Source organism: Chelonoidis abingdonii, chromosome 3, assembly GCF_003597395.2.
Source record: "Chelonoidis abingdonii isolate Lonesome George chromosome 3, CheloAbing_2.0, whole genome shotgun sequence".
NCBI lineage: Eukaryota > Metazoa > Chordata > Testudines > Testudinidae > Chelonoidis > Chelonoidis abingdonii.
Window position 1 is genome coordinate 109,789,317 of NC_133771.1, and position 17,270 is coordinate 109,806,586.

The window sequence follows — 17,270 nt, forward strand, 5'->3', positions numbered from 1 at the left end:
TTGCAAGAAAGGTTTCATTCTGATGTCAGATTGTCTTGACTTTGCTTCCTTTTTCTGTTCTTTTATTTTGTGTTTATCTTGGTGAAGTCCAGTTGAAATCCTTTTGCCAAAACTTTCTTAAATATTAAATGTTGCCCAAACCAAATAAATTCTTAGCTACAGAAAGTATATTTGAGGAGGATTTTTAATTACAAAATTTAAGCCAAATCCTTTTGAATGTATATCAAATTAAATGATTTGGGCCAGAGGGTTTCTTTACCTGCTGGCTTACTGGCAAAAAAATAACTGGTTTCTTTTTATTGCCTTTATTGTGTTATTAAAATCCACAAGAGCTGTTTGCATTAAACTCCAACGTATTGTCTAGATGGAATTGTAAGCACCTCTGGGTAAATTTGAAATAACTTTGGCTTCTTGCACTTATGAACACTTCCTTGCATATTAATGAAGAAATTATTTGCCTTTGTGTGTTTTGTTTGGTTTGTTAGCGGATTTTGCAGCTGTCAGTTGTGTAGAGGTTTAATCTTAAAGCAGTTGTGCTTGGTTAAGTAAAAGGGAGATCCTTTTTAAAAAAATTAAATAGCCAGAATTTAAGAATAACAGTTTACAGTTATTTCTCAGATGAATGCAATTCTAGAGTTATTTATCCTTTCTCCATATACAGTGTGCCAAGTTTATAAGTGTAAAGATTTTTTTTCCAAGCTGGCAGCTCTGCAAATTCTATCTAGATCTGAAAACTGAGTTGATTTACTTCTGCCTGTACATCCTGACTATAATGGAGATTCTGCAAACTGCACTGAGCTGCTGACATGAGAGACAAGAGAATTGACCTTGTTCTTCCGTGTGTACCACAGGGAACAGTCCTGCACTGGCAGAGAAATGAACTAGATGATCTAAGAGGGCATTTCTAGCTGTATTGCCTCTGTAGTGTTAACAGTGATAAAGTATAACATTTTCAAGAGCACTGAGGTGATTTAAGAATATAAATGCCATTTTGAAAAGTTACTTAGGTAACTGACAGTCTATGTCTCAATAGCTTTCAATGGGATTTAGGTGCCTAAATCTAAATCACTTTTGAAAATGGGACTTAGGCATATTTGAAAATTTTTCCCTCTAAATTAGTAAAGTAAGAAAAACAGGTATGACTGACACCTGAGGAATTTGTGACTTTTACACTTGCTTTTCTGACCATAATCCCACGTTAGGCTTTTTCAGATTAGGAACCGAGTACTTTAAAGTGCTGCATATGTCTACAACAGTTTTCTTCCACCTATTCTAATTACAATGTTTCTTTTCCCTCAACAGACAACTGAAAAACATGAAACCTTGCAAGAGTTCAAGAGCCAAGGTATATGCCACTTTATTTTATGGTGACTCTTTTTAAAATCTGGTTTTCTTTTCTTTCTCAGTATTCCTTATATTTGCCCATTGTTGCCAAGACACCCAGTTGCCATAGTGTTTACATCTTCTGCAGAGTCACACTGCTCCTTTCATTTTCCACTACTCGCACCTTATTGGTATCACCCCACTTGTTGTACAAGGGCTCTGGTTACTTTCAGAACTGAAAAGTATCTGCAACACCTTTAATTATACCTTCATCTGCACCGCGTGAATGGTGTCCCCTACAGGAAAGCAATCACTAATAATTACAATATGCTGTCTCGGCAACCTAAGGGCTTCAGTGTTGTGGGCAGGGTTAAAGTGAAGTGGGTTCCCACCCAAAATTTGAACAGTGTTCTAAGGACTTTTTCTTCAGAGATTAGGAGGAGTCTGGAGACAGACACACAATTTCTTACCTGTTGGGTCAGCCCTGTTATATAACTAGCGGATAATTTTAATATTTTTGGAGGTCTTGACACACAGCTCTGCTAGAGGAGGAGTGCTAATATGCCTCACCTTCATCATGCCACAGCATCAGTTAGTTTCCTAAGGTTTTTCCTAGACCCTGTCTCCACTATATTCTCTGATTGCTATAGTCTTTATTAGGCCCTGATCCCACAATTGGATCTGTGGGGGTGGACCTTGTGCCCCATGTGGAGCCCGTTGACTCCAATGAGACTCCACACAGGCATTACGTTCTGCCCACACAGGACTGGGGCCTTAGTTGCTACATAGATTTCTGATAGCTGGAAGGAGCAGCACCGAGACAAACAATAGGAAAAGCCACCAAGATTTTAATAATCCTGAGGAATTGTCTATAGTCAGGTGCCATGCAGAAGTACTAGAGCCACTTGCTATTTTTCGTCTTGTCTGAGTTGGAGGAATGGGCCCAAACTTCCATAAATGCATTTAAGCAATTAGTGTTATCCTCCAAGTATGATAGTACTTTTCCATTTTGTGGATCACTTCCCATCCCAATACCTTTCCCACAGCATTCTTTTTGTGAATTCTGGTAGCCAATGGGCCACAATTGAGAACTACAGACCTAAGTCACGGAAGTTGGGTGAGTTCTGAAAGATGTGGGGGAGAGTTGTGGTGGTAAACCAGCTAAGCATACATAATGCCAGTGACCTTTGTCCTTTTTGAAGGTTCTACAGTAGAGTCCCTTTGCGACGATGTTGTGTCTGTCCTCACTGTGCTCTGTGAGAAGCTTCAGGCTGTCATAAAGTAAGTGGGTTATTTAGCTATAATTCATAGTTGTTGCTGCAGATTTTCTTGTGGAATGTCACTTATTAATGATCATACTGTCCTCATTCTAGGATAACAAGGCAAACAATGCTTGCACTAAGTTACTTGTCAGAGGTACCTTGCCCTCAGTTGGATTGATCATGTTGTATTAATTTAGCCCACAGTTGTGGTGAGAAATTGATTCATCATCCACATACACGGTTTTGCTTTAAAGAAACTCCAGTAAGTGATAGCAACCCTTATTGTAAACAGATTCTATATAGTAACAACACCTTTCAGGAAAATGCTTGCTTCTTTGCTATGCTGTGCATAATGAAGACATCCACAGAAGAGAGAAGGAGAGAGACAACAAATAGTATAGTAAGACTAAAATACAATAATCTCTTGGAGGTATTACTGGTATTCCCTAACCTAAATATTGGGAATATAAAGACAAGTTTACCCAGATAACATACCATTTGCAAATAATTTGAGTTTCCTTTTGAACTACAACCACCATATGTACGATACTATTCCATTAAAATACCATGATGCTATACATCTAAATATTGATTCAGATTCTCAAGTGCTTTTAAAATGCACAGCTTCATTCAAGTCATGAAGATATTTAATTTTAAATGGTTTATTTATCATCATTGTTATAGTATTAGCATGTTTTTTTATAGAAGTTAATGGCGCTTTGCTGATTTTCACAAACTGAGAATCTGGCCCGCAGATTCTTTAATATCTCTAATACTATTTTCCAGATTCCTGAGCATGTCTTAGCTGGAAAAGAGCCTGAATAAACGATCAAAAACATAATCATTACTGATTTACCCTCTCTGCAACCTTTCAATCAAAGAATTCAAAGCAGATCACCAAGGCGATAATTATTATCCCTATTTTACACAGGGGGAAATTGAAGCACACCGAGAAGGGATTTCCCCAAGATCACACAGTGAGTCAGTGCCATAAGGCCAGTTTCTGTGAAGTACACATGGCCATGCTTTGAGAGTGGCACAGAGCCATACGGTTCTGGAAACGCAGTCACTGCTGGAGCTGTCCAGCACTCTGGCAAAGTGCACACGCATTCAGAGAGCCACACAGAAATATATTCAGCAAAAGAACCAGGAAAAAGCAAAGATGATGGATCAAGATGAGTCATGTCTCTATAGCTTTGACTACTTTTTGTTGTACCTCAGAAAATAGGGGTTCATAGCCCTCACCTTATCAGAAACAATAATCCAAAAGGAATGAAAAGATCCCTCCCTGACTTGCTGAGTGAAAAACAGAATGTTAATTTCTTGAGGACTAAATGTAGCCAGTTTTCATTTTTAATGCATTATGAATTAACTGAAAAGCCCTCTGATGTAATCCTACAATTCTTACTCTACTGAGTAATCCTGGCTTGTGCAAGTAAATCCATAGACACTAGTGGGACTGTGTAGGTGAGTATTGACTACCTACAGGAGTCAGGTTTGTAGGATCAGGTTTTTCATTTGCAATGTGTTGCTCTCCGTTTCCTAATATTAAGAACAGGGTAGACTGTGGATTAGTCAGAAAATGTCATTTCGAAATTCCTTTGACTTCAGTGAGATCCACACAGATGCAAGGCTCTGCCAGTCCTGTAATTGCTTACAAAATTAGAACCTAAGGCCCTTATCCTGCAAAGACTTACTTATGTGCTGAATTTTGCACACTATGAGTAATCCTATTGAGAGAGGGAGCATTGCAATTGACTTCAGTGGAGTTAGGATTTCACCCACAATATATAAAGTTAAACCCACATATAATTCTTTGTGAGATTGGGGCTAAGAATGGAAACCTGCACGTGGGTAACATGGTTCCTCTAGTAACCAATTTATGTATCCAAAGATGCAAAATTCCAGAGTTTCACGTTTCAGTACCATTATGTGAATAGTTTGTAGAAAGCAACATTTTGTGGCCTCAGAATAGCCTACAGTCTGAGATAAGTTGAATGAAAAAATCTTAGCTGTGGTATTTTAAGCCAAGCCCTGCTAACAGTCTACTAATTAATCAACCAGGAAAAAAAAAAAACTGTGAGGAAAATAAGTTAATCAAAATGAAAATGTAGCATAAAAGCAATATGGGGCAATTATTTCAGAGATATAAATATGAGAAACTAAAATCTTGGTGAAAATTTGAGAGACATTTGGAGGGAAAAACGTTATTCTTAATTACCACCACCACCTCCATATCATTAAAACTAAGCTCTATCTTGCTACTGCTCTTCTGCTTGGTTACAAAATGAGTGAAAAGGAAAAAGGAGCTGTTAGAAGCTGTTTTACAAGATACAAAATTAAAGCACAAATTGGAGTGGATGAGTTTGTTAATGAGCAAAGAATCATTGATCAGTGTGAGCAGTAGGAAGCGCACACAAAATTTCCCTGGATGTTCTGGAAATCATTTGGAAAGGGGGGCTGCATGCACATTTAGGGGACAATAATTTAGGTCTTCAAAATTGTGTGCACAAAAATAATGATGTTTTCAGTTGTCTTAGGCACTTCACCCTCTGCAACAAACAGGAGTTTTGTCTGTGTGCTAATCAGTTAATGTTATGTGATTAGATGTTGCCCCCAAAAATATAACCATTTCAAATCACTGGGGATGCAACACCAAAACTAAACTACTTAACAGGAGCTCTCCTAAAAACTGTTGACTTGAAAATAAATAAATAAATAAAGGAAAGAAAGATCTTTTGTGAAGTTTATCTGCAATCTCAGCTCCCCAGGAGACTGCACTGAATTAGAACAGATTTTGTGCTCCTCTATAATATGCCTTAAAGAGATTAATAGAACCTAAAAATATGGTCAGTGAACCATGATTTACTGCAGTAATATATCCAGGTAGCACAGAAGCACTAACTGGTAATTCTGCACCTATTTTCTTAATTGGGTCTTTTAATTAACAGAGAAACATAATGAAGGATTCTAATTAGTTCTGGAGGAAAACACATGTATCTGGCTTGTTAAAAAACTTACTGAAGTAATTATGTGGGAGGCTGGGAGTAGAAAGCTGTTCTTCCTTTCAGCCAATGATTGTTTCTCCTCAGAAACATCTGTCAGAGAGATTCACCCTGTGCAGCCTTTCAGTCACAGAGGCGAGGCTTTGGGTTATTAAACTGTCTGCTCTAATCTCCTAGCCTGATGATTACTTAACACACTGTTCTTAATTTCTAGCATATTGATATTTGCTTCTGAGGGAGGTAAGTAACGGCTGATGAAAGAGGGGTTAAGGGAGATGAATTCTGGTCATTATGGTTCCAAGGGCCCTGAAACAATGAAACCTGCTCTAGCAGGGTTATTAACAGATGGGCAGCACTGAGGTATACGGCAATATAGGCTATTTGCCTTCTGCAGATCACCTTCATCATGGTGGGGAGATGTTTTTATAGTAAATAGACCTTGGAAAGAATTCAGAGACAAGGGTATCTATGTGGATCAAAAATCCATGAATGCCATATAAGTAACATGTTCTGTATAGATTGGATTTCTGTGACTCTCATATGAAGTAATGTGGGAATGGCCCATTTCTTATAGGCCAGTCCATCTCTTTATGAAACACATGCAAAGAAGTAGGCCATCATTTTCAAACCATCTATAATATGGATTTAGGTATCTAGTTTTACACCCTCAAGCTTCAAATTGTTGGCAACAGACACATGAAAGATGTCTCTTCTGCTTAGGGACAATTCATTCGGAGAGCCACACAGAAATATATTCAGTAAAAGAACCAGGAAAAAGCAAAGATGATGGATCAAGATGAGTCATGTCTCTATAGCTTTGACTACTTTTTGTTGTACCTCAGAAAATAGGGTTTCATAGCCCTCACCTTATCAAAAACAATAATCCAAAAGGAATGAAAAGATCCCTCCCTGACTTGCTGAGTGAAAAACAGAATGTTAATCCTAATGAAAAAAATTATCTTTACATGGTGAAGCAACTTTAAACTTGCCTATTGTCTTAACCTTTGCCGTTAATTCTCAAAATATGCATAAGAACATGTTCTGTTTGTGGTGTCTACAGATCCTTCCATATACGTTTCTTGGGACTCCTCTTGCTATCAAGATTGTAGCTGACTGACCAGGGGTTCTCAAACTTCATTGCATCGCAACCCCCTTCTGACAATAAAAATCACTACAAGACCCCATGAGGGGGGAATGAAGCCTGAGCCCTGCTGCCCCGGGGGGGACCAAAGCTGAAGCCAGAGCCCTGCTGCCCAGGGCAGAGGGGCCAAAGCCCAAGCCCAAGCCCAAGCCCAAGGACTTCAGCCCTGGGCAGAGAAGGGCCTGTAGCCCAAGTGCTGCCACCCAGGGCTGAAGCCAAAGCCTGTGCCCGAGCCCTGCCGCCCAGGACTGAAGCTGAAGCCAGCCCCAGACGGTGGGGTTCAGGCTTCGGCTCTGGGCCCTAGCAAGTCTCATGCCAGCCGTGGTGACCCCATTAAAACGGGGTTGCAACCCATTTTATGGTCCTGATCCACAGTTCAAGAATTTGAGAATTAGACCCCAAAAGTCACATTGACCCCAGAATCTAGCCTTCCTGAGTTTGCATTCTTTGCCATGATTTCTGTCATCAGAAGAAGAGAAAAGGATGATAGCAGAAAGAGGGAGAGAGAGGCAGAAAATAAGATATCTGTGTAATAATAAGAATGTTAGGCAGCTGCTGAGTGTTCTCAGTTTGCTTGAAGAGTCTGTAACAACTCGAGTGGGGTTTGAGGAGGTTTCTATTCATTTGTGCAAAAATCCCATCTTCTGTGTTAAGTCAAATTTAGATAATGACATCTGTCTTCTATCTACTTTTTCTTTTCTTTTTTAGGAGGACATTTATTCCTCATTTCCTCGGGGTGAAATGGGACGAGCTAATCACCCTGTTGTTTTCTCTACTGCCTGCTTTTACTGCCTGTCATTAAGTGCAGAGCAAATGGGGTGATAAAGAGGATCACACATTTGAAATCCATACCATTTTCAGGCAGATGCAAAATAACACTGTGCTATAAATTACAGGATAACGTACAGATGAACTAATGCAGTTCTCCAAACAGAGCAACGATGATGATGATGGTGATAAAGTCTCAAAAAATATTTGTTTTAGTCATATTTGAACATTCTTTGTTTCTGTTTGTCAGTGAAAATCAGCAACTGCCGCTTCTCTACCTGGAATGTATTCTCTCAATGCTAAATAGTTCCTCTCCCAGCATACACAATCACAGAGGATTCACTGACCTTATTTGGTGAGTACACACGTTTTGCACCTTACTATGAGGAGAACAGGAGCTTAGATTTCCATTGATTTAATGTCTGGGGGTAGGGGTGGAGGGGTTCACCTGAGCAACCATAACCCCCCGCACCACCACCACCAGATTTGACATTATGGAAGCCATGCCCAGCCATCACTGGAAAGCTCTTCATTAAAACTTTGTTGGGTAATACAGGTTGCTGAGCAATGAGTCCAGCTATATGAAACCCTATAGTAAATTTCATCATTATCGTGAAATCCCAGTCGTTTAGGCCTTGAAAAGAATTCATTGATCACTTTGTGTATCTTTTTGCAACAGTGCAGGACTGAACTCTGCATTCAACATACACATTTTATTTAAATTCAACCAGAAGTGATGGGGCTCAGGAGCAGTACTTATGTAATAGGGAATAATCATTTGCAATACTACCTGAGTTACTGGCCTGTGCTACACAGGAGGGCAGATTAGATGATCCTAACGGTCCCTTCTAGCCTAAAAATCTGAGTCTAGTATATTCTTTAAGCCTCTGGAGATGATAGCACCAAGACCCATTTTATCAAGTTATTCCCCTGTCTAATTGACCTTACTACAAGGTCCCCTTTTTTTTCAATTTCAAGCCATTAACTATTTTACTATATGGTGTACCACCTGCTCAAATCACCTGAACGAATCCTTAACCAACTTTCTGACTGTGCCAATGCCTCTCTGTAGTGTTTAGATACTTGGCTCCCAAGAATGGTGTTAGAAATAAGGGAAAAGTGTAATTAACACAAAGTCTACCAGAGTCTGCGAAGAGCAGCGATGTCCAAGCTGTGCCTATGAGGCTCTAAATCTCCCTTGAGGGTGTCTGTGTTGAGAAGCAAATGTGTATGTGATTGAGAACTGAAAATGTGTTCCATGCACCCTGTGATTTTTAAATAGAAGTGTTTGAATCAGGCTCACCTCTCTGGGGAAAGGGTAGGGGTTTCAGAGTAGCAGCCATGTTAGTCTGTGTGTGCAAAAAGAACAGGAGTACTTGCACCTTAGAGCAGGTTTGTGGCACCATAGAGACAAATTTATTTGAGCATAAGCTTTCGTGGGCTACAGCCCACTTCATCGGATGCATGCAGTGGAAAATACAGTAGGAAGATATATATATTACACAGAGAACATGAAACAATAAGTGTTATCATGCACACTCTAAGGAGAGTGATCAGTTAAGGTGAACTATTACCAGCAGGAGAGGAAAAAAACCTTTTTGTAGGGTAATCAGAATGGCCCATTTCCAGCAGTTGACAAGAAGATGTGAGGAACTGGAGTGGGGGGAAATAAACATGGGGAAATAGTTTTACTTTGTGTAATGACCCATCCACTCCCAGTCTTTATTCAAGCCTAATTTAATGGTGTCCAATTTGCAAATTAATTCCAATTCAGCAGTCTCTCATTGGAGTCTGTTTCTGAAGTTATATTGTTTTAATATTGTGACTTTTAGGTCTGTAATCGAGTGACCAGGGAGATTGAAGTGTTCTCCAACTGGTTTTTGAATCCCATGTGCTCTTAGGGTGGCTGGGGCTGGATAGAGGCTCTCTCTCTTGTACCAAATAAGGGGTCCCCTGATGCAGGATTTGAAGCCACAGAGGAGAGTCACCTGATGGAGGAGGACTAGAATTTTGTCAAAGAAAGGGTCTTTTAACAGCTGTTTTGGGGGGAGATCAGACCCTGAGAGGACTGACCAAAACCCAAAGGGCTCAGAGTGTGAGGACGCAGAGAGGGTTTCGCATGCAGGTTTTGTCCGTGAGTAAAGTGTGATGGATTTTAAAGTCTGTATGTCCCTGGCTTTCATTGTCATATGGTCCCTGAAAAAATAACAAAACCTGCATTCAAAACAACTCCAGAGATACAGGAGAGTTGAGGTGTAGGGGTTGAACATGGTTATAGGCTATTGTAAAGCTGTTTCTGGGAGATTTTTTTTTCCTATTTCCACTTGTTCCTTTTTCTCTTTCCCCAGGAAGCAATTGTGTCCAGCCCTTGTAGTAATCCTGGGAAATCCAATCCATGACAAAACAATCACCTCTGCCCACAGTAGCATCTGTCTTGAGGCCGATTCGCCCTCTTCAGGGGTCGCTGATCATGGCCGAGGGTCAGGTTGCTCCTCCACAGCACCTGCCCTCAGTGGCCCCATTGCTCGGACCATATATTACATTGCTGCGGAACTGGTTCGATTGGTGGGGTCAGTAGAATCCATGAAACCTGTGCTCCAGTCACTCTATCACCGGATGCTGCTGTATCCCCCACCCCAGCACCGAGTGGAAGCCATCAAGATCATGAAAGAGGTAGGAAAATAGAGACATGAATTCAAACAAAATGCACTGGAAGTAAACACTTGCTAATTGTAAATTATAGTGAAGTGTGTGGTAGAAGTCCAGTATATGGGATAGCCATATGGATATCAAAATAATCCTTTCTGATCCAGAGCTATTACAGTCAAGGCTACTCTGCTAAATGTATTTAGTCTGAGCAATGCTTAATACTCCTTTCTGATCATATTTGCCTCAATCATACCAGCTGCCTTGGCAACACTGGAAATATTTCTGCTGTATTACTCTGTTGGGAGCAGGTCTTGTGACTGAGGCATAACAGTCCTGATGGGTGATAGAAAGTAAAATGATTTTGTTCCCAAGTTCTCTGGCATCTTTTCCCACCCTCTCCTCTTGCTAAATGGAGGCAGTCAGTCTGGCACTGTAATGATCAGAAAGCCAAGATGGATATACCTTTTGATTTAATGCCAGGTTTTTGAAGTGCAGTAGGATAGCTATAAGGTAGCTGTCAGCTTCTTGAGCAGCCATGCCAGCTCCAGTCATTTCTCTAACTGTTCAGGGAAGCATCTCAGTACCAGAGACACTAGAACAGGAACACAAGAATGGCCATTCTGGGTCAGACCAATGGTGCATCTAGCCGAGTGCTCTCCCCTTGTGGGTATCGGGACTAGCTGCTCCAAGAAGCAATCATTTACAGAGTCTAGAAATTTTATTTCTGCATCATGTCCTGAGGCGATATGTATCGAGCCAATATGAGTGTGGTTGAAATCCTCCATTATTATTGCGTTTTCTATTTTTGTATCTTCTCTCATCTCCTGAAGCATTTTCACCATCCTGGTCAGATGGTCAGTAGTATATTTCTGCTGGTATATCCTTATTATTCAGTCATGGAAATACTATCCGTAGAGATTGTGTGGTACAGTTTGATTCATTTTAAGATTTTTACTGTATTTGATTCTATGCTTTCTTTCACATATATTGCCACTCTCCAACCAGCATGACGTACTCTCACTCCTATATATTTCGTATCGTGGTATTACTGTATCCCACTGATTATCATTGTTCAACCATTCATGCTGCCTTGTAGAGTGTGAGGCAATATTAACAATAATGTGTTAATCCTTGAGGGCTCAGCTGAGTGCTAGTTTATCATTTAGCAGTAAGGCATCTGGGAAATATCCCACCCTCTGCCTCCATCCCCTCAACCAAGCTTCACAATTATCATCACTGTGTACCAGTATTAAATTGTTTAAAACTTATAGTGTGCGTGCGTGCATGCATGCATACATACATATATATATATATATATACACACACACACACACACACACACACACACACACACACACACAGAGTCTTTTGTCTGGCAAAAATTTTTTCCCTGGAACCTAACACCCCCTCCCCCCCAATTTACATTAATTCTTATGGGGAAATTGGATTCACTTAACATTGTTTTGCTTAAAGTAACGTATTTCAGGAACATAACTACAACGTTAAGCAAGGAGTTACTGTATCTGTATTTCTAATGAACAAATCCTCCATTACTAGTACCTGTCTCTTCCTAATAACTGGGAGAACCACCAAGAATCAAAAAACTTCTGTGGAGCTCCTTTGAGCTGTTGCTGACTCCATGGAGTACCTTTTGCTGGGATTGTGCTTTACTTTACAGTATCCTGCACAACAACAGTCTCAACCTACATTATTGTTTAAAAAATATAATACATTTAACCTGAGGGCACTTTCATAGCTCAAGCACACAAAAAACAGGTGTGTAGGAGTGAAGAGTTTCTATCAGGACATACACAGCCACTAGGTTAGTCTTCACAACTCATTGCCGTTCTGTGGGTTTGCCTTTCTTTGTGATTTAAATAATAACAAAATGTAAACCTCCACCTAAGCTTTTGCTGGGGCTTCAAATTGTTGTTAAGGTTTTATAACAGGCCCACCATCCCCAAACACCTCCTTCTGGCCCTTCGCATGGCCCTCTGACCTGGTTCCTTAAAATCCCAAATAATGCCCGCTATTGATTAGTAACTCACAAATTCTCCACTCAGTCATATTCTTCCCCTCTTGGGTGGGGGGGGGGGGTGTCCTCTTCAGTCCCGGTCTCTACACTGAAGGATAACAAACAAAAAGAATACCATGAAAAACTCTCTCGCCCCTGTGGCCTTGTGACTTCAGTCTTTCTTCCCATTCCTCTTGTTCCTTCATTCTATTCTCAGGACACTGACTCACAGGGCCACCACCCTTGAGTGTTGCTCCTTCCCAGAAACTAATCCATCCCTGTAGCTTTCACAAATTCCCTTATTTCTGGCTCTAGACAGCTACTGCTCCTCCTCAGGACCTTCTCTCCTTGACTACCCTCAACTCCCTGTTTTAGCGTCGTCTGTCAGCCTACCACGCCTTCTGCAGATGTACCAAATGAGGTCAATCACCTCCGCAGGTGTTCATTAGCTCCCTTTCCTAGGCAGATATTCTTTAACAGCCTTGCCCTGGGCCATTCACCTTGGGTAATGGACCAAATCTCCTTAAAATGCCCAGTCAACCTGTAACAGGGTTCTTCATGCCTGACATATGTATCCCATCCTCTTGTTCCCTCTCCCGAGAGAGGCACACTACCTCCACTTTTATCTCCTGATCGGAATTAAAAAGAGCCACCACCTGCCACTAAGAATCAACAGAAATTCTTCTGCATTTTTATGCAAGATCCTAGCACCTAACAACTGAGTGACTCAGCAGATGATCCCCTTGCCCCATCTTGCCCTCCCTGTGCGGGGTCCTAGATCTGTTACACTTTCAAAGATGTTTGCTTTATGTTTAATATTTGAATTGTCTCCTATGCAGTTTGTCTGCATTTACCTTTTTGTCTATACAAAAGTAGAAAGTGAAATGTGTTTGTCTTTTGTGTTTTTCTGCTTATTTTTAAAGCATTGTAAAGCATTCTGTATTTGATTCATAGTTCAATGTATGCAGTTTCCCCATGTCTTCCTCTTTCTTTAAAAAGAAAAGAGAGAGAGAAATGTAGCCGTAATAAATGAAATAAGATATATTTTCCTTTGATGTGACCTGTCCTTTGACAGTGTTAATAGCTCAGCTTCTCCTTGATCCAGATTACTCCATAGAACAAAAACTCATTTATTTAAGCGGCATACTGTTTAGATAACTCTTGCGTAACTTGGATTTTCTTTTCTTTTAGATACTAGGTAATCCACAACGGCTCTGTGATTTGGCAGGACCCTGCTCCTCTGAACCAGAATCCAGAAAGAGGTCAATCTCGAAAAGGAAGTCCCATCTGGATCTTCTCAAACTGTATGCTTTATTTCCTCCTTTAGCGTCTTCTCTTTTAGGTGTACAAACTTGTTACAGTTGAGTATCTACTAAAAAACCACTCTACCAGGAATGTACACAAATGAGAACCATATAAACTTTCTTCCTAGTTAGCAATGCTAGTGAACAGAGCTGTGAAAATGGAGGAGGAATAAAATGTAGTAAAAATTAGTTTCTTAGGACCGGATTTTCAAAGGTGTTTATGTAACTAAAAGTACAGATAGTCCCACCTAGTGGAATTTCTTAAATTACCAAAGCAGATTAGGTACCTGACTCCACTGAAATCCTAAATCCACGTAAATACCTTTTGAAAATCTGGTCACTAGGTCCTGACCCTGAAAACAATTATACACATGCTTAACTTTAAGCATGAGTAGTTCCGTTAGATGTTAATGGGGCTGCTCACAAACTTAGTTAAGCACATACATAAGTGTTGCAAGATCAGGGCCTACAATAGGCAGTTGTAGCTCTGAATACACAAGAAGAGCAGATCTGTTGAGTTAGAAGGTATCGTTTTGTATGGGTGCTTTTAAAAAGAGAGACTCATTTTACATAATTTTAGTTTTAGATCTCCTGATTTGCCATTTTTAAATCTAAGTTAATTACTTGGGGATATTAATTTTTTAGTATTTATTTTAAATTCAAGTTCACCTTTAAAGGAACATTAAGGTGGTGATTTGACATGAATAGTCTTGTAGGACTATTTCACTATGCTGCTTATTACGAAAATTGATGAGGTATGTTCGCAATATCAGCTTATTCTACGAATCTGATTAATCAACTAGAATAAACTTCATTTATTTTTTTATTTTGAAATTGTAGTATCATGGATGGAATGACTGAAGCTTGCATAAAAGGTGGTATTGAAGCATGTTATGCCTCCGTTTCTTGTGTCTGTGCCCTGCTCGGGGCATTAGATGAACTAAGCCAAGGGAAAGGCCTTAATGAGGAACAAGTCCATCTGCTACTCCGACGCCTGGAAGAATTGAGAGATGGGGCTGAGACAAGCCGAGACTCCATGGAAATCAACGATGCTGACTTTAGGTGGCAAAGGCACATCCTGTCATTGGAACATACCCCCTGGGAATCGAGAAATGAGAAGAGTCCTGACATTAGCATTAGTGTTACCACAGATACTGGTCAAACTACTTTGGAGGGAGACATGGGGCAGACTACTCCGGAGGATAATCCCGAAGATCAAAAAAACTCTCTGCAGTCTCCAGCTGGCCAAGACTTTAAAGAGATTGGGTGTAAAGAGCCAGAATCAGAAACAATAGAGCAGCCAGATGTGGTTCAAAGGAGTCACACCATCGTTTATCCAGATATAACTAACTTCCTATCGGTTGATTGCAGGACACGGTCCTATGGATCCAGATATAGTGAAAGTAACTTCAGCGTTGATGACCAAGATCTTTCTAGGACTGAATTTGACTCATGTGATCAATATTCCATGGCAGCAGAGAAAGACTCTGGGAGGTCAGATGTCTCAGACATAGGGTCTGATAACTGTTCCCTGGCTGAAGAAGAGCAGACCCCAAGGGACTGTCCAGGTCATAAGTCTTTGTGTACCACTGCTCTCTCTTGGAAATTCCTGAAGAACCAAGAAGCAGACCAGCACAGTGCCCAGCTGTTTGTCCAGTCCCTTGAAGCGCTTCTTCCTCGGCTTATAACACTCCATAGTGTAGAGGAAGTGGATTCAGTGCTCCAGAATTTTTCCTCAACTTTCTGCTCAGGTTTGAAAGCAGATATTTACTATGCAGTCAACATGCAGTATGTTTGAAGAGCCTCTCTTCTAATAAGCAATCATAAAACACTTCTAGAATAGGCAGGCTGATGGTGTGTCAAGCATATAAATGTTCCTTTAAACAAACTATTGTTCTTTGGAGTGAAACAAAATTCTCCAAAATTTACTGAAGTCAGTGGGAGTCTCTCCATTGATTTTAATAGGCAGGCCCTAAAATCAATAAAGGGAGAAGATAAATTTTGATGTGGTAGCTAAGTTTCCCATTATATTGTACTGTACATGAAAAGAGCAGAGTGGGGTAAAACAACCTCTTGTGAGTAAGGAGAGCTTTGAATCTCATATTAGCATAGGGATAAAAGGGGCATGAACCCATCTCCTATTTTAAAACTGATTAAATATAGCTTGCAATGCACCTGCATTAGTATTAACAATTCAAAACCTCACAAAGAAGAAGCCAAAAGTCTCACAGTAGTGCATTTTTAAAAGGGCATCTGTTCCTATTATTACTCTATATGTCACCTAAACAGACTCTCGTCCCACAGCACGTGCAAAATAGTCAAGGGGCAAGGGCATTAAAAGAGGTCAAATGAGTTACACTTAACTTTTCAGTGTGAGGATCTTTGGGATTTTGATATTTGCAAATTAAACAAAAGATGACCAAGTGAAAGCTGATTTTTCTATTGAAAATATACTTTAGGCTAGTATAAATATTTTCTATTTGTAAAGAGATTTCTTTATCCTGACAATGAGCCAACATGCAAATGTTCATTAAAATATATATTTCTCTGTTTCTTAACTGATTTCACTACAACGACCTGTACCCTTGGTCCTCTCTTTTTCATTCATTTATTCATTTGTTCATTCTGTTGCACACACGAACTCGGAAATGATGCATTATATATCCTCAGCCCAAAGAACACAGCCCAAAGAACCTCACCCAATAATTTCTGCATCAAGCCCATACTTTCTGTTTGAGCTATAGCATCTCATTTAGAAAGCTATCTAGTCTTGATTTATTAGACTGCAAGTCCTGGAAAGTCCACCACAGCCATAGCTAATTACTCACACTGTTAAAAAATTTCACCTTATTTCTAGTCTGATTTGGCCAAATATTAAACAAACAAACAAAAAAAACAAAAACCACTCAGCAAGTCATAAGATGCTCCCAGGTTTTTTTTACATGGGAAGAAGTATCCTAATATTTTCATGGATCCATGGTTGCATATTAGCAAAGAAAGTTGTTGTGTCCTTTCAACATCTGTGTGCAAGTCTCAGTTGATGATTCAGTGTTTAAAAGATCTGTTGCTGTTTTCTTTGTGACAGTCACAGATGGAAAGCTTAGCTTCTGTAAAGAACCCAGTTACTAAGCAAAAGATCTGACTGATAGCTACAGTAGATACAGTTAAATCCATTAAGTGTGGATCCTAACAAGCTAACTTATGAATTTTCAGTAAATGCGTGTTTCAACACAGAGAACCCCCATCCTACCTACTTTGTTCCATTCATATTTTTTATTATGCACTGGGTCAGTGCAGTACAATATTATTTACAATAGTGTCTTTCATACCAGCTATGTCCCAAAATACTTACACAATTATAGAACTGAAAAACAGCTGAGAGAGCATGAATTTGAGGTATAGAGAAGGGAGTACTGATGTGTTTTCAGGTGAGATTTGAAAAAAAAAGATGTAAAGTCAGCCAGGTAGAGAGATACAGGAAAGGTAAGAGTCAGAAATATGTCATTGGGAAATCTTACAATTACAATCTTAATCTTTTTTCCCTCCAGAAAAATCTTCCCCTATTTGTTGCTGGATCAAAACAGTGACAATGAAAATGTATAGCACTAAGTTGGGTGCTTGTTTATACAATATAATTTAATACTTCATTACCAGAAAGCTCTTGGCACACAATCTTGATTTAAACAAAATATTAAATGTGTGGTATGACTTCTGTGACCTGTCTACACAATTAAATGAATTGTTGTCCACATCCAGACAATGAGTTAGTTTGTTATGGGTGCAGCTTTTTATAATTAACATTAG

General features: G+C 39.8%; 1 protein-coding gene across 1 annotated transcript in view; it reads left to right on the forward strand.

Annotated features, from left to right (window-relative positions):
- ARFGEF3 (ARFGEF family member 3) overlaps positions 1–17,270 on the forward strand; it is a 130,631-nt gene that overhangs the window by 75,527 nt on the left and 37,834 nt on the right. Inside the window, exons 7-12 of the mRNA XM_032769946.2 lie at positions 1,303–1,345; positions 2,526–2,604; positions 7,750–7,854; positions 9,848–10,172; positions 13,354–13,466; positions 14,307–15,217. Of these exons, the coding sequence (XP_032625837.1) occupies positions 1,303–1,345; positions 2,526–2,604; positions 7,750–7,854; positions 9,848–10,172; positions 13,354–13,466; positions 14,307–15,217 (1,576 nt within the window). The remainder of the gene's footprint in view (positions 1–1,302; positions 1,346–2,525; positions 2,605–7,749; positions 7,855–9,847; positions 10,173–13,353; positions 13,467–14,306; positions 15,218–17,270) is intronic.